Raw genomic sequence first — 22,500 nt, forward strand, 5'->3', positions numbered from 1 at the left:
GTCCACCCTAAACAGTGTTATGAAAAGTATAACGTTTTTCTACTCTTCCATACCATTCGTGGCTTATGTAAATGAAATTGTTATAAAAGGCTAGCTCAACCTACCATTAGAAGCATGTAGACAGCCAAGCATTGCACAACTCTCTCTCTCTGTTCTAATATCTTTTCACCAAATATACTTCCATAAAAGTTTTCCCTTTACCATATGAAATGAAACTACTTTCGTTTTATCTACAAAATATGAAGTTGTGGATTGTACTACTGGCAGTAATATGTACCAGTTGGTTATCCATAGTTGAGAAACGGCCCCGCTTCACTACCATACAAAATGAAAACAAGCCTATTGGTATTTTTAGGGAGGTGAGATTCACCACCCAAGGTGCCAATAGAAGATCCTATCAGATATTTATGAATGAACTGTATGATGCCTTGACAGAGCGTGCAGATAACGGCGGAGTTATACCAGTATTGCCATCTCCGTTGCCGGAGCCTGATGATCACCGACAATATGTTCTGGTGGAACTATCGAATGAGTACCAATATTCCGTCAAATTAGCTTTGAATGTCAGCGATGAGTATATCTTGGGTTATCATCCAGGTGATAGTGATACTTCCTACTTTTTTGATGGAGTTGCGGAGGATGTACGTAATGCTTTGTTCCCAGACAGCACTGTAAGAAGAGATCTTCCATATACTGGCATGTATGGGTCACTTGAAAATTTTGCAGGAGTGAATGACAGAAGAGATATTCCTTTGGGAATCGGCGAACTACATCAACATATAAATTATATGAATATTATAACCCAACCTGATAGCAGCACCCTCGCAAAAGCCCTTCTAGTTTGTATCCAAATTGTTTCAGAAGCTGTGCGATTGAGAAACCTCCAGCATAAAATACTTGAAGTTGCAGATCCTGATGCAGATGGAAATTATGGAGTGTATTATCCAGATCTACTAATGACTCAGTATGAAGGTGCCTGGGGAAAGATCTCCGAAGCCGTCCAATCTACAACAAATGGAATCTTTACAAGACCAGTTTCTTTAAAAAAAAGTGATCGTGAATTTTTCGATTTGAAAAGCGTAAAAGAAGTGATTTTCATAGTTGGAATAATATCAAAAGACTGCAATGAAAGAGGAAATGTGTAGATTTTTCCAACTTCAACATCAGCATCTGAGTCTCCTTCTTTGTTGCCTATACCTATGAGATCTACCAGCTTGGAAAGCAACGATGACACTTGTGAAATAGCGTTAGCACCTACCTCGTATATTACTGGACGAAATGGTCTGTGTGTTGATGTATACCAGGAAAGCTATCGTAATGGAAACAAAATAATCTTATCGAAATGTGGACAGAATAAGGCCAGTCAACTGTGGGAGTTAAGAATGTATGATAACACAATCCGATCCGGCGGAAAATGCTTAACCACTACTGGATACAACTCCGGAAGCTATGTGATGATCCATGATTGTGAGACGGCTATCCCTGATGCCACCAAATGGGAAATTCAAAGCGATGGAGCCATAAGAAATCCCAAATCTGAGCTTGTTTTGACAGCAAGCGAAGATAGTTGGGGTGTGATTAATCTGGTTGTTGATAAAAATATTTATGCTTCTAAACAAACTTGGTATGCCAGCAATATCACGAAGCCACCAGTGACCACCATTGTTGGTTACCAAGGTCTTTGCTTGCTAGCATTTCAAAGTTCGGTGTGGCTGGAGTTTTGTGTAAGTTACAATATTGAACAACAGTGGGCAATATATCCAGATGGTACCATCAGGCCCCCAAAGAACCAAGATGGGTGTCTCAAATATGCAAATGCAGGAGAGGACGTAGTCCGCGTGGGAACATGCGATGGAGGGGCTGAGGAAAGGTGGCGATTTCAGAGTGATGGCACAATTTTGCACGTAATGACCAGAAAAGTTATGGATGTGAAAGATGCCACTGCCATCCTTCCTGAGATTACAGTCAATAATTACAACAGACGAAATACCCAAATTTGGTTTCAAGTGTAATCATAAAAGTGAAGCACACAGTACGAGAATCTAACATCTTTAATGTGTTAAATGAATAAATTGCTCCTACCATTTTTACTCGCATTTTAATTGTTATTATGCATATTTTCAATTTTCTATCCTTTCGATTTTTCATGTTTACTTTGTCAAGTGAAGGCTTAGGAATATTTTTAATAGTCCCTAAAACCTCTAACTTTTATAGTGTTTCAAGTTTCACTATATAAATTATGTGTAAATTATCTCTAAATTTATTTTAATTAATTATTTAGGATTAAGTTAATTTTCGATACTAGCTAATTGAAATAATTGATATAGTTGTAATATTTTAAAAAAAAATCTAATTGCTTCTGATTAACTAAATTAAAGAAATATATATATTTTATAAACAATCGGATGTGGATGACCATTTAAAAAATATCTTTTATTTTTACATAAATAATTCATTATTTGAAAAAAAGAAAGAAAGAAATCATAAATTTGAGCAAGTCTTCATCACTCTCTACCACTAGTTTTCTTTTTTTTTTAATAAAATACTACATTGACTGAAAAAAAATACAAGTGACCTGTGGCTGTGTGACCCAACCCGTTAATTTGGAGGTAGATCATTAGGTGAGCTGATAGGTGAAGACTCGCAAAATATATATATAATTAATTTTTTTTATGTTTAAAATGTTATACAACAATAATTATTAATATTTGACTTGGTCTGAGTCAAAACTTTTTGTGAGATACACATTTTACATTATTAAAGTAAGATGGATTGACTGATATTAAGTTGTATTCGACGGTGTCAAGTGCAGAGTATTATTCAAGTGGTATAAATATTTATTTTATTTAGTTTGGTAATTTAATGGAGAAAATTATTACTTTTATTAAAGTGTTGTGCTATTCAAGATATTTTGGTTCATTTATGAAAATTAATAATTGACTTTTGAAGATTGAATAAGTTTCGAGTGAGTCACATCAACCCTTGAAATATGGAGGATTCATTGAGATTGTATTGCTATATTAGAAATCATATTTTCGATTGATTGTATTTTTATAGTTGTAATTGTAATACCTATTTTTAAGGAATTACTTTGTATTCCCTTAGATTTTAGGTTAGCAAGTGGAAATTGATATATGCTTTAAGGCTTGTCTAAATTTTGCAAAAGAGCTTATTGAGTGCATTCCTTTTTCTTCGTTAAGGAACTCTTTAGTGAGAGAGTGGAAACTAAATTGTAAACATTGTTGAGTACTTACTGCCCAAGTTCTCGGGGAGGGGGATTTGGAGGCTAGTTTTCTATTTTTTAGATACAAATGTGAGATCTCTATACTTGGAGAGTAATAAAGTGTGGATCATTTATCGTATTTGTGAACAAAGATAGTGAAATTATTCACTGAGCTAGGCTTCGCAGATATAAGGAAATTGAATTGTGTAAATAAGCCTTGGTGTATTTTATGTTTCTATTTACACAATTTTTGCAATGTCAAGCCGTAGTGACCATTACAATCTAGTACTTCAATTTGCATTTTTCATTTTAAGCAGACAAGAAACTTAAAGTAACAACAATTTGTACCAAAGTAGACACTTAACGTATTTAGTGATGAATCTTGGTGGTGTTGTTTGTTTAAGTGTTTTTTATATGAAATTGTTGGTCTTGTGTTCAATTGCCAAATAATATTTTTTAGTTTTTTATTTGAAAATTATATAAAAGTATAAAAATATGAAAAAATCCTATAATAATATTAATTACCCCTTAAAGTAAGGGCATTTTAATCAATACACAACTGAATTTAAACCAAGTTACTTTGTGATATCAATTCTAGACACTTTATATATAGTATAGATATTTAATATCCTTAAATAATTATACAAAGAATATTTGAAAAAAAAAATCCAAACGTGAATAGTACTATTAAATTGATAATTTGAGTTTTAATTGAATTATATATATTAAAATAAAGATAACAAATATATCCCATATGAGATCAAAGACAAAATTAATGAATAGCGCAAATAAAATTAATCAAGTTAAATTTTGTGAAGAGTTTGAATATTATATTTTGATTGGTATTGAATAATTTTCATCAAAGGTAAAACTTTTCATGAAAAATATAATATTAAAAAATTCTATAAAAGCTATAATTAAAAATGCAATAGTTATACTTTAAAAAAATGTAATATACATTGATTGGTATAATATTTTTACTGATTCTTTCTCATAACAATTTTAATAGGTAAAAATGAATTTATTTAATGCTATGTGTATTACACTTATCATGTATATATATATTCTAAATTATGATATTGATACAAATTTTTCTATATATAAAACAACTCATTCAAATTGGAACTAATTCGTAGGGTAGAAATTAGTTCAACTTTTTTTTTAGCTTAAATTAAAACTTTAAATCATACGATTTTAAGGGTCAATACTAAATCATACCATTTTATTCAACCGTCATCATCTTATAATGCATCATCTCTATTACATTATCTTACATTATTAGATTGACCTACTTAAAAAAAATGATATGTTGTTTTATACAATAATCAATATACCATGTTATCTATTGTCTATAATTTGAGTTTTATATTGAAAAAAATAATGGCCAACATCTTGTTACAATGTCAACGTTCCAATTTCCATTAGTTTTGATTGACAATATTGTATACATGAACACAAGAAGTTGTTAGACACTTGAAAAGTCACACCTTATATAACTATCTAAACCCAATATTATGGTAACAAGCAAAAAAATTATATTGACGTCCACCCTAAACAGTGTTATGAAAAATATAATGTTTTCTTTTCTTTCATACCATTCGTGGCTTATGTAATGAAAATGATTTATTCCACTTACAAAATTGTTATAAAGGGCTGGCTCAACCTACCGTTAGAAGCATGTAGAAAGCCAAGCATTGTAGAACTCTCTCTCTCTCCGTTCTAAAATTTTTTACCAAATATACTTCCATAAAAGTTTTCCCTTTACTATATACAATGAAACTACTTTCGTTTTATCTACAAAATATGAAGCTGTGGATTGTACTACTGGCAGTAATATGTACCAGTTGGTTGTCCATGGTTGAGAAACGGCCCCGCATCACTACCATCCAAAATGAAAACAAGCCTATAGGTATTTTTAGGGAGGTGAAATTCGCCACCGAAGGTGCCAATAGAGGATCGTATCAGAGATTTATGAATGAATTGTATGATGCATTGACAGAGCGTGCAGATAAAAGCGGAGTTATACCAGTATTGCCATCTCCGTTGCTGGAGCCTGATGATCACCGACAATATGTTCTGGCGGAACTCTCGAATGAGTACCAATCCATCAAATTAGCTTTGAATGTCAGCGATGTGTATATCTTGGGTTATCATCTAGGTGATAGTGATACTTCCTACTTTTTTAAAGGTGTTGAGGAGGATGTACGTAATGTTTGTTCCCAGACAGCACTGTAAGAAGAGTCCTTCCATACAGTGGCATGTATGGGTCACTTGAAATTTATTCACGAGTGAATGACAGAAGAGGTATTCCTTTGGGAATCGACCAACTACCTCAACATATAAATTATGTGAATATTATAACCCAACTTGATAGCGGCAGCATCGCAAGAGCCCTTCTAGTTTGTATCCAAATGGTGTCAGAAGCTATGTGATTGAGAAACCTCCAGCACATGGAACTTATGTAGTGTATAATCCAGATCTATTAATGACTCAGTATGAAGGTGTCTAGGGAAAGATCTCTGAAGCCGTCCAATCTGCAACAAATGGAATCTGTACAAGACCAATTCGTTTAAAAGAAAGTGATCGTGAATTTGTCAATTTGGAAAGCATAAATTATGTGATTTTTACGGTTGGAATAATATAAAAAATGCGAGAAAAGAGGTAATTTTGCAGATTTTTGCAACATCAACATCATCATCTGAGTCTCCTTCTTTGTTGCCTATAACTATGAGATCTACCATCTTAGAAAGCAACGATGACACTTGTGAAATAACGTTAGCATCTACTTGATAATTCTTGAAAAGAGTTATATTTCATGCCTTTAGATTTAGTTCATTGTCTGTACTTAGGTACATTGGTTATATTTTAGGACATTTCATTACTATTTTTCTTGTTTTAGCATTACATTAGAAGCTTGGATTGTACTTAAATGTTAGTTATTTTTAATTGCTTGTAGAACTGTTGTGTGTGGTGGTGGATAGGCAGGTGCATGATGAGGAACAAGAAGCAAAGGAGTAAAGGTTTGCTGGGGCAAAGGGTTGGATAGTTTGTCAACATGAATGCCGCGACAATTTTGGGAAGATGTCCAGTCAGCACTCAAAGCGTACCGGTCTTAGGTTTAGTCGAACTTGTTCTAGATATACCTACCTAAAAAAAGAGAAGAAAATCATGGGTTGTTAGATTTACCTAGGTTAAACGATCATAAAAGCCAAAGGAGGAAACCCTAAAGGGGACAGAAAAACAAAAAGAGAAAAAAAAAGAGATCCTTAGGCAAAAAAATAAAGGGTAGCGGTTGAGTAGGGACGGGAAGAAGAAGACGAAGTTAGTCCCTCTCAGCCACAATAGGACATTGCATTGCTGGAGTGTGGGTTGGATAAGCGAAAGCTATCTTCCAGAAGTTTTTCTGTTATTTCTTGATTACTCTTTGTGAATTGATTTAATGAAAATGATGTTGAATGATACTTTGAATTTGAATTTGAATTGCCTACCCATGAGCTAAATCTCATAGGGTTGGAATTACTTAATGAAACTCTTTTTTTTAATGACTGAAGTGTTGATCTGCTTTAATATATTTTTTCATTTAATCGTTTTTTTTACAAAATTGCATATTTGCAAACTCTAAACATAGATGGATGTACAACATGTTCATTAAATTAATCTAATTCTAGAAAGGTTAGGTTAATGAGATTGAAATTGGATGATATGAGCAAGTGTTCGACTGAATAATTGTAGCAGCCTTTAGACATAGAGAAGCGTTCATACAGATAGAAAACAAAACAGTGTGGTGTATCGTGCTAAAGGCCTATAGACATATATCGCTTAAGGTAGGGTAACTTGAGGTAAATTTATCGAAAGAAGCTGACCATTTTAGAATTCTTATCAGCAATAAATTGAGTATGGTTTGACCAAGGCATTACTGCCAGTAAAGATAGATCTTAGTAATCCCGACCTTTCAAATCAACATCATAGACCCTCTATCCTTTGTCATAGTATCTTCGCCAGAACATTTTTAGTTGTTAACTTGCGCGTTCAAATATTAGTCATGTAATTATTCTCGAATTTTCCATTGCATTCTTACTTTTGTCTTGTCATATCATTTTTCATTATTTATTAGTTACACATATTGCACACATCATTATTCCTTCAAATTACCACTTTATTCTTATCAATATTTTTTTCATAACATTAATCATACCTTACTTTAATAACTCGACCAAATTATATCGATCTAATCCCCGTGAAGACGATCTCACTCATCACTTAGTAGTTGTTCGACGTGTATACTTGCAAAATTGGCACATCATATTCACAAGCGACAAGTTTTTGGCGTCGTTGCTTTGGATTAGCAATTGGTGAAATTTAGTTTTGTTATTTTCTTTGTTTTCTTAGTTTTAGCTAACTTAGCTGTATTTAATTTCTATAAGTTTTACTATCAGTGTATGAGAAGAGGCATTCCTGCTAATGAAGAGTATCCTTTCGACCTAAAGATAAAGAGAAGTTTGCAGAGAAGGTGAAAAGAGCTACGAAATATGGCTAGGGAAGGGAATAATCCTGGTCTGAATGATTATAGTCTCTATGATGATCCAATTGGTTAGGATGTTGATCCTTCTATTCATTGTGTGATAGATGATCAAGACAATCCAATTCGGGAACAAGTTCCAAATTTGGATGATTTCAATCTAGGAATAGTCAGACCACACATAAAAGCTCAACAATTTGAGCTGAAACCGGTAATGTTTTAAATGTTGTAAACAGTAGGTCAGTTTGGTGGATTACCCACTAAAGATCCAAGATTGCATTTCTGTGACTCGTTTAGACAACAAGGTGTTCTTGAAGATGCTTTGCGGCTTAAATTATTTTCATGTTCTTTGAGAGATCGTGTAAGAGCGTGGTTGAATGCTTTGCCATTGGGAATAGTGGCATCATGGACTGATCTTTGCCAAATATTTTTGATATGGTATAATCCACCAAATATGAATTCCAAGCTTAGAAATGATGTAACACCCCTAATCTGTATCCGTCACCGGAATAGGGTTACGACACATTACTGAACAATACACATCATTCACAGACATAATACTTACATTTATGCATTCATAATCAAAATCCATTGTACACATTCACATTGTCCCTTATAAGGCCCTACGAGACCTTAAATCATGCTTAAAAGAGGTTCGGGACTAAACCGATAACATTTAAAAACTTAGGGGAACTTAGAAAACTTTCAAGCATTCAAGGGTCACACGCCCGTGTGAACAGGTTGTGTACCTCACACGGCCACCAGGCACGCCTGTCTCATAGGCCGTGTGAAAACAGGGCATACATACTAACTTTACCACATGGCCGGAGACAAGCCTGTATGCCATGGCCGTAGGAAATCTGAAGGGTATACTGACTTGGATCACATGGCCGGCCATAGGCCCATGTGCCATCCCATGTGTCTCACACGGCTAGTAGACACGCCCGTATGTCTAGGCCGTGCCAAACCTGTAGGGTATACTGACATAATTTGAAGGGCTACCTTAGAGGATACACGGCCGTGTACCAAGGCCATGTGTCACACATGGTCAAGACACACGCCCGTGTGCTTGGCCATGTGGAGTGAAAATAGGCTTGGCTAAAGCCACATTTCTCACCCTTTCTCAAGCATACCTAAACCACAACATTTGTACCAATTCAATATATTATTAGGCAACCAAAACATGCCATTGCATACACATTTCACGCCATTTATAAATCATACTCTTAACTACTCAAATCAATAGCCAAAACATACCAAATCCATAGGTTACTATACTAATATTCACATTTAGACATAACCCAAATCATCAAGCATTTACTAAACCAAAATGACATCCAAACATCATCTTAAGTTATACCAAAGCTTACATTTGTCAAACCATAACACATCATTAACAATTTACTAAATACTTATGCATCAACCCATCAAAATGACCATATCAAGCCTACCAAAACATAAAGCATCATAAATACATAACATATCATATATTAACTCATAACATAGACCAAATTCAACTTCATCAACAACATCATTTACAATCCAACTTACATGGCTAAATTCAAAGTTCAAAACATGCCAAGATGACACTAGCCTATTCATGCCATTTACCATATATATAGAGAGAGCTTCAAAAGTACCAACAAGATTCTCGATAGTGTGATGACGTTTCCCAACGAACCCCGAGTTCGAGCTAGCTTTGATAATTATAAAACAGGGAAATGACACACAAAGTAAGCTTTAAAAGCTTAGTAAGCCATATACAAATAAAGTCATCATATGAATATTTGCAAATCAAATCAAATATGCTAAGCATAGCTAAACACATACAAGTTTACAAACCTTTCTTATTGTTCACATATTCAATATCATAATTAATTCATCAAATACTTCCCTTTTTAATACTTGTATGGATCTTGTACGTATCTAAATCACTTAACTCATTCACACATTCTTTCACGACTTGACTTTGCCTGTTGAACCATTCAGAATCGCTAATGATACCCGAAAATCACATAAAGCTCGTACAATGCCATATCCTATATATGGTCTTACATGTTATCAAATATCGATGCCACTGTCCCAGACAAGGTCTTATACAAAATCATATAGCGATGCCAATGTCTCAGACATGGTCTTACATGTAATCACAATACAATGCCAATGTCCCAGACATGGTCTTACACGTAATCACAACACAATGCCAATGTCCCAGACATGGTCTTACATGTAATCACATCTAGGTAATCCTAATGTCATGACATCCGTATCCTATACGTTTGTACGGGACTTTCAGATATCGTAACTTCATCGATTCTTGCTCGTATTTGCTCATTCAAAAGTTATAGCAATTCAATGACAATGAAACATATATAATTCAATTTAAATAAATTTATTTGCACATGAACTTACCTCATACATAAAATGATCAGATCGGATCGACTACTAGACAACTTTCGATTTCCCCCGATCTAAATCCGGTTTCTTTCGTTCTTGATCTATATATATATATTCAAAGTTAACTCATTTATTCATCAAATCATTCAATTTCATCCAAAATACCTATTTGAGCTTTTTTACACCTTAGCCCCTAAAGTTCCACATTTATTCAATTTAGTCTTCATTTCACAAAAACACAAATTACACCAAATTTGAAAAAGCCCATGCTTGGCTGAATTTACTATAGGTCCCTAGCAATCCATATTTCATATTTATTTCAAATTTCAACCACATAATTTTCACATTTTACAAATTAACCCCTTTTTGACATTTTTGTCAAAAATCACTTTATAAAACTTGTATAACTATTAACAAATATTCATTTTCCATCATCAACATTCAAAAACATCAAGCTATCATCAATGGAAACTCACAATTTCATCAACCAATTCATAAATTAGGGTACAGGCTAGCTAAAACACGAAGCAACGATCTCAAAAACGTAAAAATTATCAAAAACTGAACAAAGAACATACCTTAATCAAGGAATATGCTAGCTGAATATGAAAGCCCTATAATGGCTTCTTTTTATTTCTCAATTTCGGTTAAGACAAAGATGGACTAAATTTGGCTTTAGTTTATTTAATTAACCTTTATTTTCAAAATTACTAAAATACCCTTAATTAAAACATTAATCAAACTCATAATGGATGACTATTTATGTCATAATCCACTAATTATGGTCTAATCATATCATAAGGACCTCACATGTAATAAATCATAGCAATTAAACACTTCTAAATAGCATGCTACTTTTTCATTTTACGCGATTTAGTCCTTTCGTCAAATTAAGCACTCAAATGCTAAAATTATTTCATGAAATTTTCACACATACATATTCACATGCTATAAACACAAAAAATAATATTAAAATAATTTTTTGACCTTCAATGTATGGTTTCAAAATCACTGTTTCAATTTAGCTAAAATCGGGCTGTTACAAATGACATCATATTTTTTTGGCAATCGGAGGATGAAACGCTATATGAAGCTTGGGAACAATTTAAAGAATTACTTCAAAAATGTCCGATGCATGGATTTTAGCATTGGACGCATATGAAGATATTTTATAATGGGTTGAATGCGCATACAAGGATGGTTGTTGATGCTTCTTCCAATGGTACCTTGTTGGATAAATCTTATAATGAAGCATATGAGATTTTGGAAAAATTGCCAACAATAATCATCAATATCCTACCACGAGAGTTGGGACGGGTAAGAAAGTCGCTGGTACTATGGAGCTTGATGCAATCACTTCATTGACATCCCAAGTATCTTCTTTAGCTAATATGATCAAAACAATGAAGAGGCCCACTACAGTCCAAGATATGAAACCAGTTGAACTATCGTGTGTATATTGCGGTGAAGACTATGTGTTTGATGAATGCCCATGAAACCCAACATTTGTATACTACATGAGTAGTTTTAGCTAAAATAATAACCCCTATTCCAACACCTACAATCCAGGGTGGAAGCAACATCTAAACTTTAGTTGGAATAACCAAGGTGTGGGAAATTTAAACAATGTTGCGAGACAGAATGCTAATAGTGCACTGCTTGGTTATAATAATCCTATGCCGAGGCAAAATGTTCAACATTAAATCCTTGTTGAACGAATATATGGCCAAGAATGATGTTGTAATTCAAAGCTAGGCTGCATCCCTTAGAGCTCTTGAGAATCAAGTAGGTCAGATAGTGAATGCTTTAAATTCGAGACCACAAGGAGCGTTGCCAAGTGATACCAAGAATAAGAGAAAACAATGGAAGGAATAGTGCAAGGCCATCACTCTCAGAAACAATGGAAGGAATAGTGCAAGGCCATCACTCTCAGAAGTGGGACACAGTTGGATGATATTGTTCAAGACACCACTGTAGAAGAGGACAACTCCAGACTCAACCATGGAAAGAATTCAAAATCAATTAAAAATCATACTACACCTGAAAGGGGAAACAAAAGAATGTTGCAGTGGAATTAGATCATGTTGCCAACAAAAATGCCATAGCAAAACAATATCAGTAACTTGAAAGACGACCACCTCTACCTTTTCTTCAGCAATTCTATAAATCTAAATGGGATGTTCAGTTCAAAAGATTTTTGGATGTTTTGAAGCAACTCCATATCAACATATTGCTATTAGAAGTTTTGGAGCAGATACACAATTATGTGAAGTTTATGAAAGATATACTATCAAATAAGTGCAGATTGGGAGAATTTGAGACTGTTGCTCTCACTGAAGGGTGCACAACAATTTTGATGAATAAATTACCTTCAAAGTTGAAGGACCTATGTATTTCAATATCCTATGTTCAATTGGAAATCATTATGTTGGTTAATCATTATGTGATTTAAGAGTGAGAATAAATCTAATGCCTATTTCTATTTCTAGGAAGCTAGGAATTAGTGAAGAATGGCTAATTGATCCTACACACATTTGGAAGGTAAAATTGAAAACGTGCTGGTAAGAGTAGATAAATTTATTTTTCTTGCATATTTTCTTATTTTAGAATGTGAAGCTAACCAGTATGTGCCAATTATTCTTGAAAGACATTTTCTTGCTACTGGCAGGATTTTAATTGATGTACAGAAAGACAAATTGACCATGAGGGTAAATGATCAGTAGATTATTTTCAATGCATTTGATGCCTTGAAATGTGCTGATGAGAATGAAGAATGCTATGCCATTGGGTTGATAGAAATAACAGTAGAGGAAGAGTTTTCAAATTTTTCCACAACAATTCTTATAGTGACGAAGACTCATTTGAACAGAGTGATACGGTAACTTTTAGGACATTGGTGAACTTATGGAAGACAAGCAGTCTGTGGATAGACTAGAGAAGAAGTTTGAATCTTTGGATTTAAAATATGCATATTTGAAACCTTTACTGTAATATTTAAAATATGCATATTTGAAACATTTGCCGCAACATTTAAAATATGCATATTTGGGAGACAACACTGTGGCGGCAGTAATTTCTACGAAGTTAACACTTGAGCAAGAGGTCAAGTTGTTAGAAGTCCTTCGAAGATTTAAGAAGGCATTAAGATGGACCCTTGCTGATATAAAGGGAATTAACCTTGCTCTTTGTATGCATAAAATTTTATTGGAAGATTGTCATAGCAATTCTATTGAACAACAGAAAAGACTGAATCCGGTAATGAAAGAAGTTGTCAATAAAGAAATTATCAAGTGGCTTGATATTGGTATTATTTACCTGATTTTAGACAGCTTATGGGTAAGCCCTGTACAATGTGTACCTAAGAAAGGAGGTGTCATAGTAGTGAGTAATGGTAACAATGAGCTCATTTCGACTCGCACTGTCACAGGATAGAGAGTATGCATGGACTATCGCAATATTAACAATACAACTAGGAAGGACCAATTTCCCTTACCATTTATTGATCAAATGCTAGATAGATTAGCTGGAAAAGCTTTCTACTATTTTTTGGATGGTTATTCAAGGTATAATCAAATTGCCATTGCTCCTAATGACCAAGAAAAGACCACCTTCACGTGTCCATATGAAACTTTTGCATTTAGACGAATGTCATTTGGGTTATGTAATGCCCCGTAACCTATTAACATTTATGATGGTCGTATTCTCAGACATGGAAAACTTCCTTGAAGTCTTCATGGATGATTTCTCTGTGTTTGATAATGATTTTGAGGATTGCTTAAAAAATCTGGAATAGGTTCTGTGCTATTGTGAAGAACTTGTTTTAAACTAAGAAAAATGTCACTTCATGGTTCGAGAAGGAATTGTTCTAGGGCATAGGAAATTGCAGCAATGGATTGAAGTAGACAGAGAAAAAAATGAATTAATAGAAAGATTGCCACCTCCTACCAATGTCAAGGGTATTAGAAGTTTTTTAGGTAATGCAGAATTTTATAGAAGATTCATTAAGGATTTTTCAAAAATGTTTAAACCCTTATGCACCTTGTTGGAGAAAAATATACCTTTCAATTTTGATAAACATTGCTTGGTAGCTTTTGAGGAATTTAAGAAACAGTTGGTAACAACATCAATTGTAATAGCTCCGGAATGGACACTGTCTTTTAAAGTCATGTGTGACACCAACGATTATATTGTGGGAGCAATGTTGGGGAAAAGGAAAGATAAAGTACTATGTGCAATATATTATGCAAGCAGAACCCTGACGGATGCGCAATTTAACTATGCGACCAAGGAAAAGGAGTTATTGGTTGTGGTGTTCACATTTGATAAATTCAACTCTTATCTAATTGGTACCAAGGTCACAGTTTACATGAATCACTCTACTATTAAGTATTTGGTGAGCAAGAAAGATGCCAAGCCAATATTGATTAGGTGGATACTCTTGTTGCATGAGTTAGACTTGGAAATTAAAGATCGAAATAGGCCTGAAAATCAAGTGGCTGATCACTTATCAAGCATAGAATCTAGAAATGAATATGGCAACGGCAAACTATTAAAGAAGACTTTCTAGATGAGGAACTAGTTGTTGCCATGGCATTACCTTGGTATGCCGTTATAGTGAAATTTTCAGTAAATGGTGTGATGACACCTGATCTCATCAGCCAAAGAAGACAGAAATTCCTTCATGATGCCAAGCATTATTATTGGGATGAACCTTTCCTATTTAAGCATTGTACTGATAAGATAATTAGGAAGTGTGTCCTTGATGGTAAAACGTATAGCATTTTGCAACATTGTCATTCAGCTCCTTACTGTAGCACCCCACACCCGTACCCTACGCTGGGATGGAATATAAGGTGTTACTAAACTAAAACACATGTATTCAAACATTTACGAGTCACCAATACTTGATTAAATTCAAAACTTTTTCAAACTTTTCGAAAACTTCTTATTAAGGGCCTATAAGGCCCAAAGCATCTCTTGGAAATCACTCGGGACCAATTCGGGTCCTTTAATCAACACTAGAAAAATAACCTTTAAAACAGGGCACACGCCCATGTGGATGGGCAACACACTCGTGTGAAACTTGAACATGGTAGTGCTGATGGCCCGTGTGGCACACACGGTTTAAGCACCTAGGGACATGCCCATGTCCCATACCCGTGTGAATTAAATTCTAAATTCGAGCCTATAGGGGTTTTCACACGGCCTAGCACATGCCCGTGTATATGGCCCATATTCCTCACACGGCCATGACACGCCTGTGTCCTAGCCCGTGTCTAAAAACCTTAACATTTTGTTTCTGACGTCAGCATCCAATTAGGGGCACACGGCCAAGGCACACGCTCGTGTGCAAGACCGTGTCCTTCACACGGATGAGACACACAGTCATGTCTCTACCCTTGTGTTTACTACCATGCATATTGACTTGTACAATTTATGTGCAGGGGATACATGGCCAGAGAACACGCCCAGGGGGCTGGCCGTGTGACACACACGGCCTAGACACACGCCTGTGTGTCTACCCGTGTGGACAATATAAAGCTATTTACCAAGCCTTATGCCACCCTGAAACAAAATTTAATACTAATCAACATATTAAGGTCTAATTTAATATGAGTTCTCAACCAACAATCGTAGCTAAGGCCTATATACATTTCACAAATTTATACCATGTCAACAATTTCGCATTCGCAAAAGACTATCTTGCATTCATATAATGACTTACAATATTAGCCATTTTCATGGCCTTATACAAAATGAGTCAAATGCTAAAACAAGCCAACACCTTTGGCCCCAAAACAATGTGACACAAAAATAAAATCAAAGATTCCTATACATGCCATAATCAAAATGATAAAACTAGTTATACCAAGTGCTTCAAGGATAGTGTGACTGGCTTCTCTGACTTAGGCGATGATCCTCGAACTTATATTCAAATAAGGGTAAGCATGGGAGCTTAGTAAGTACATATATTCAAATAAGTGTAATTAGAAACACATTCGTCAAATAATGGCTTATCATACTTAAATGATATATCATTTAATCTCACTATCTTGCTCTTCCTTCTTTTATGAATACTTACTATATCTCATCACATACCAAGGTTTTCATTCGAGAGTTTAGTATACATACCTGTAGTTACCCGTAAAATAACTCAAGTTCGTTCTCTTTATTGACAAACCTCATTGGAAGTATCTCCAATCCATTCATCAAGTTACCCCTTTTAACACTCAGAAATACCAATGAATACACGGATAGTTTACTCCTAAGTACTATACAAGTAGCCAAAGCTACCTCATACTTTTTAATACTTGCATATTTGTGCTACTCACGGACCTTTTCACCAAGTCAGTACCCGGACCTCATAGCTCTATCATGTAATGCCCGCTCATTAAGCTACTCACAGGTCTGCACACAAAGTCAGTACACGGACCCACATTACATATTTCACTTGTCTCGTGAACTCAGACTCAACACATGAGTTCAGAGCACTCAATTTCTCATGACTTACCATTTGTATCCTATACTATTTTCGAGGTTCGACGGAATCTCGTATCTAACCTGATGCTATCGCACTTGTTCAAAATATAGGTTACTCTTATATCGCATTATTTATACTTTTATAGTATCGAGTAGATTATGATACATGGTAAAAATAAAACATTTAAAAGTAAGCTACAAAGACACATTATTTACATATGTACTTACCTCGGCACAAAATGATGGGAACGAGCCTAATCTTCGTAAATTTTGTTCCTCCCTCGATCAAGACCTGAATCACATTTCTATTGATCTAAAATGTCAAAAATTAGATTATTTAATACACAAATCATTCAATTCAACTTAAGACTCATACTTTGATAAAATGATTGTTTTGCCCTTAAACTTTGTAAAAATTACAATTTTATCCCTAGGCCCGAAAATTGATTTTTATCGAATTTCCTTATTAGCCAAGCCTAATCGACCATTTATTTCTCTAAGGACCACCCCCAAATTCTCAATATTTCATAACATTACTATCAATGTTACAAACTTTACAAAATAGTCCTATTAGGGTTTTCATGAGAAGTCCTTTCACAAAAGTTGTTCACTCAACAACCTAGACTCATTTTCTTCCATAAAAACTCAGAAAACATACAAATCCTTTCATGGTAAGTCCCTAGACTATCAATCATTTCACAAATTAGTCCCCTCAATAGCTAGATTAAGCTTTAGGGGTCTCAAAAGTACAAAAATTATCAAGAATAACCCTCAAATTGATTTACTTGCAAGAGGCTAGCTTGGCTGGAATTTCAAGGCTTCAAAACCCTTATTTTTGCTGAGAATTTTGTGGAAGAAGAAGAGGTGAAATGGGTGATATCATCTTTTTTTTTATTTCTTTTTAGTCAAACAAGTCACCAAATTTTTACCTAACATTGACTAGCCTAATTCTTTGTCCCTATGGCCGGCCATGCTGCATTTTAAGGGTCTATTTTCCCTTTAAAGACCTTAAATTTTGGCTCTCTAGCTATTTGGAACGTCTATCAAGTGAAATTGGACTTTTACCCTTTATGCGATTTAGTCCTTTTTCGCAATTAAGCTCTCAAACGCTAAAATTTATTCACCAAATTTTTCATGCACCTTTATAATCATGCCGTCACACATAAAATAATATTAAAATAATTTCTCTGGCTTCAGAAGAGTGGTTTTGAAACCACTGTTCTGACTAGGCCCAAAATCGGGTTGTTATAATTCTCCCCTTTTAAGGATTTTCGTCCCAAAAATTTTACCGGTGAATAAGTTTGGGTATTGGTCTCTCATAGTCTCTTCGGGTTCCCACATGGCTTCCTCGACTCCATACCTATGCCACAAAACCTTCACGATTGTTACACTTTTATTCCTCAATTTCTTGACCTCTCGATCCAAAATCTTAATCGGTTCTTCACCATAGGTCATATCCGATATATATCCACTTCAGCCAGAAAGATCACATGTGAAGGGTCAGAGCGGTATCAGCGTAACATGGACACATGGAACACATCATGGATCTTTTCCAATTTTGATGGTAAGGTTACTGGTCTTATTTTCTTTATCACCTCATAAGGTCTAATAAAACGCGGACTCAATTTACCCTTTTTACCAAATCTAAGAAAATTTTCCCTAGGAGACACTCTCAAAAATACTTTAACGCTGACCTGAAATTCGATTTCCTTTCGTTCCAAATCTGTGTAGGATTTTTGTCTAACTGAAACGGCCTTTAAAAATTCATGAATCATTTAAACTTTTTCTTCAGTCTCCTTTATTAAGTCGACCCTATGAATTCGATTCTCTCTAAGCTCGATCCAATACAAGGGCATTTGGCACTTACGCCCATACAAGGCTTCATAAGGTGTCATTTTCAAACTCGACTGATAGCTATTGTTATAAGTGAATTCGACCAGCGGTAGATACTTCTCCCAACTGCCTTGGAACTCCAGGACACATCAATGCAACATATCCTCAAGGGTTTGAATTACTCTCTTCGATTGACCATCAATTTGTAGCTGGAAAGTTGTGCTAAAATTCAACTTTGTCCCCAAAGCTTCTTGCAACTTCTTCCAAATCTTCAAAGTAAACCTTGGGTACCTATCTGAAATAATCAACAAGGGCACTCTATGAAGCCTCACAATCTTGGAAATGTACAAGTTGGCTAGCTTATCAAGAGAGAAGTCTGTTCGCACCGGGATAAAGTAAGTCGACTTTGTTAGTTGATCAACCACAACCCATACGGCATATTTCTTCCTCAGAGTTACCAGCAAGCCCATCACAAAATCCATAGTAATCTGATCCCACTTCCACTCGGGGACCATGATAGGCTGAAGTAAACCCGAAGGCACTTGGTGTTCGGCTTTCACTTGTTGGCACACTAAGCATTTTGATACAAACTCAGAAATGTCTCTTTTCATCCCCGGCCACCAATACATTTTCTTCAAATCATTGTACATTTTTTTTACTTATAGGATGTACTGACAAACAACCACTATGTGCCTTAACTAAAATTTTCCAAATCAACTCGGTATCCTTAGGAACAAATCCTATCCCGAAACTTCAAGCAACCATCGGAATCAATTTGAAAATCTGATTCAGCACCCGATCCATACTGAGTTCTCTTGGCTAACAATCCACTGTCACTCATCTGAACTTCATGAATTTCTTGAAGAAACATCGGTCTAGCTTTTAACTCAGCTAGAATCGAACCATCCTCTGACAAGGCCAATTGGGCATTCATTGCTGTCAGTGCACATAATGATTTTCTACTCAATGTATCAGCGACCATATTCGCCTTTACCAAATGTAGTCGATAATCAACTCATAATATTTTAATAATTCTAACCACCTCTGTTGTCTCAGATTTAAATCCTTTTGAGTCATCAAGTACTTAAGACTTTTGTGATTAGTGTGTACATGACATATCTCTTCGAACAAATAATGTCGCCAGATCTTTAAGGCAAACACTATGGCGGCCAACTCTAGGTTATGTGTCGAATAATTATTCTCGTGAGGTTTCAATTGTCTCGAGGCATAAGCTATAACCTAGCCTTCCTGCATAAGTAGCATCCCAAGCCATTTAGAGAAACATCGCTATAAACCACGAACTTTTTTCCTGATGCAGGTTGTACTAATACTGGAGCCTCATTTAACAACTTCTTTAACTTCTCGAAACTCTGCTGACACTTATCGGACCATTCAAACTGAACTTATTTTTGCAATAACTTCGTCATGGGAGTAGCAATCATGGAGAAGTCCTTTACAAATCATCTGTAATAACCAGCCAAACCCAAAAAGCTTCTAACCTTGGTCACATTCTTTGGTGGTTTCCATTCAACAATAGTAGAAACCTTGCTGGGGTCAACCCTAATGCCATCACTCGAGACAATGTAACCCAAAAATCTAACTTCCCGAAGCCAAAACTCACTTTTACTGAACTTGGCATACAACCGATTATCTCTTAGAATCTGTAGAATGATTCTCAAGTGTTTGGTATGCTCTACCTCATCTCTAGAATAGATCAGGATGTCATCGATAAATACAACGACAAACTTATCCAAGTACGACCGAAATATCCTATTCATTAAATCCATAAACATGACAAGAGCATTTGTTAAACCGAAAGGTATGACGAGGAACTCGTAGTGGCCATACCTCGTCCTAAAAGCAGTCTTAGGCACATTTGACTCTTTAACTCTCAGTTGATAGTAGTCAGATCTCAAGTCTATCTTAGAAAACCATGCTGCTCCTTTCAATTGATCAAACAATTCGCCAATCCATGACAATGGATATATATTTATTCTTGATTGTCATCTTATTTAACTATGGATAGTTTATGCACTGCCTCATGGACCCATCTTTCTTTTTTCACAAATAGCACCGGAGCACCCCACGGTGAAAGCTTGGTCTCACAAAGCCTTTATCAGTCAACTCTTGTAATTATGACTTTAGTTCCTTCAACTCAGATGGAGTCTTTTGATTCGAAGTAACCAAAATAGGCGTTGTCTCTGGTATTAGCTTTATACCAAATTCAACTTTTTTATTAGGGGGTAACCCGGGCAATTCTTTTGGAAATACATCCGCATATTCGCATACGACTGGTACTGTCTCAACCTTCAGCTCAGACTCTTTAGCATTCATTATAACAGCAAAATAAGCTTCATAACCTTTCCTCAAACATTTATAGGCAGATGTGGAGGATATCACAATAGGAAAATTCTCTGGTTCATCGGTGGTCACATTGGGAGAAGATGCATCTTCACGTGCACGTATGGCGTAAGTTCTAGCTGGAGTTCTAGCTTCGATCTCCCTGTGGTGTCTCTCGTCACATTCTTGCTGCTAGCCGCAATGCCAACATTTTTTTGTGGTCTTCCTTTAGAATTTGTGCGACTTGGCCTTGTACTTTGAAAATTTTCTTTCTTGTCCATCCCAGGGCAATCCTTGATAAAACGGTCTTCAGAACCACATCAGATATTCATTCTAAACTTACCGAAATGACTTCTACCACAATGTTGGCACTTTGGTCGGGAAGATATGGCATTACCCATACTAGCCACTGATGTAGCCCGAGATTTAGAATTTGAATCTTGCTTCTTACAATCTCTGTACGAGTGCCCAACTGATAGATGAGAACGGGAGTAAACGTATCTGGAATTTTTAGACTGAGATGAAAATTATTTGCTTAAATGTCTCTTCTTTGCATCCCTAGTCTCTGCCTCAGTTTTCTTCTTCTCCTTAATCAATTCTTCGGCCTTACAAGCTCGATTAACGAGCACCAAAAACTCTTTCAATTCAAGGACACCCACTGACAATCTGATATCCTCATTAAGTCCATCTTCAAACCTTCAACACATCTTAGCTTTAGAGGGCACACACTCCCGAGCATACTTACTAAGTCAGATGAACTCCCTGTCATATTCAGTAACCATCATGCGGCCTTGTTTCAAGTCAAGAAATTCCTTACACTTTTGATCCATTAATCTCTCACTAATGTATTTCTTACGGAATTCTTCTTGGAAGAATTCCCATGTAACTCTCTCGTGAGGTACCACTGAAACTAATGTTTTTCGCCAGTGGTATGCCGAGTCCCTCAACAAGTATATGGCACACTTTAAGCATTCTTCAGAAGTACAAGATAATTCATCGAATACCCTGGTGGTATTCTCAAGCCAGAACTCTGCCCTTTTGGATCATCATCTTTATTTGCATAGAACTAGTTGGCTCCATGCTTTCAGATCTTGTCCGCTAGTGGTCTATTCAGCTTCACAAAATCCATACCCTGGGTTGTTACAGGGATAGGTTAAGGAATAAATGGAGGTTGAGGGGGTTGAGCATTCGGGTTCGCTCGAACAAACTCTGTGTACCATTCATTCATCATGTGGAGAAAGGCTTCATGAACCCATTCTCCCCTTCCCTGACTAACCGTGGGAGGTCGATTATCGGATGGCACTACCCCTTCAGTAAGAGCTGGTGCATTACTTTCTACATCGTGCGCCATAGTTTGATCGGGATCCATTATTATAAGAAAGCATGATAACAAAATTAGGAGCTATCACACTATCAAAATTTATTTAAGGCATGTATAGCTAGACTCAACACACCTAGGTTAGTCCGAGAATTGACTAAATCGTAGCTCTGATACCACTAAATATAACACCCTACACCCGTGCCTTACGCCGAGATGGAATACGAGGCGTTACCAAACTTAAACACATGCATTCAAACATTTACGAGTCACGAAGACTTAATTAAATTCAAAAAAATTCAAACTTTTCCAAAACTTCTTATCAGGGGCCTATAAGGCCCAAAGCATCTCTTGGAAATCACTCAGGACCAATTTGGGTCCTTTAATCAA

At 35.6% G+C, this 22,500-nt stretch overlaps 2 protein-coding genes and 1 non-coding gene across 3 annotated transcripts; 2 read left to right on the top strand and 1 right to left on the bottom strand.

Moving 5' to 3' along the window:
- The first annotated feature begins 239 nt into the window (after positions 1–239).
- LOC107894517 (ricin-like) lies at positions 240–1,145 on the top strand. The gene has a single exon (XM_016819782.1). It carries the CDS (start codon positions 240–242, stop codon positions 1,143–1,145), a length of 906 nt encoding a protein of 301 aa, XP_016675271.1.
- A 54-nt stretch (positions 1,146–1,199) lies between these two features.
- Positions 1,200–2,012, top strand: LOC107894518 (abrin-b-like). The gene has a single exon (XM_016819783.1). It carries the CDS (start codon positions 1,200–1,202, stop codon positions 2,010–2,012), a length of 813 nt encoding a protein of 270 aa, XP_016675272.1.
- Positions 2,013–11,174: 9,162 nt separating this feature from the next.
- On the bottom strand, positions 11,175–11,281 carry LOC121212929 (small nucleolar RNA R71). The gene has a single exon (XR_005908301.1). It is a non-coding gene; the product is annotated as a small nucleolar RNA R71 (small nucleolar RNA).
- Positions 11,282–22,500: the final 11,219 nt, after the last annotated feature.

The sequence above is a fragment of the Gossypium hirsutum genome, chromosome A13 (assembly GCF_007990345.1).
Source record: "Gossypium hirsutum isolate 1008001.06 chromosome A13, Gossypium_hirsutum_v2.1, whole genome shotgun sequence".
Taxonomy (NCBI): Eukaryota; Viridiplantae; Streptophyta; class Magnoliopsida; order Malvales; family Malvaceae; genus Gossypium; species Gossypium hirsutum.

Coding starts and splice junctions, on each gene's coding strand:
- LOC107894518 (XM_016819783.1), top strand. CDS start 1,200: ATGAGATCTACCAGCTTGGAAAGCAACGATGACACTTGTGAAATAGCG.
- LOC107894517 (XM_016819782.1), top strand. CDS start 240: ATGAAGTTGTGGATTGTACTACTGGCAGTAATATGTACCAGTTGGTTA.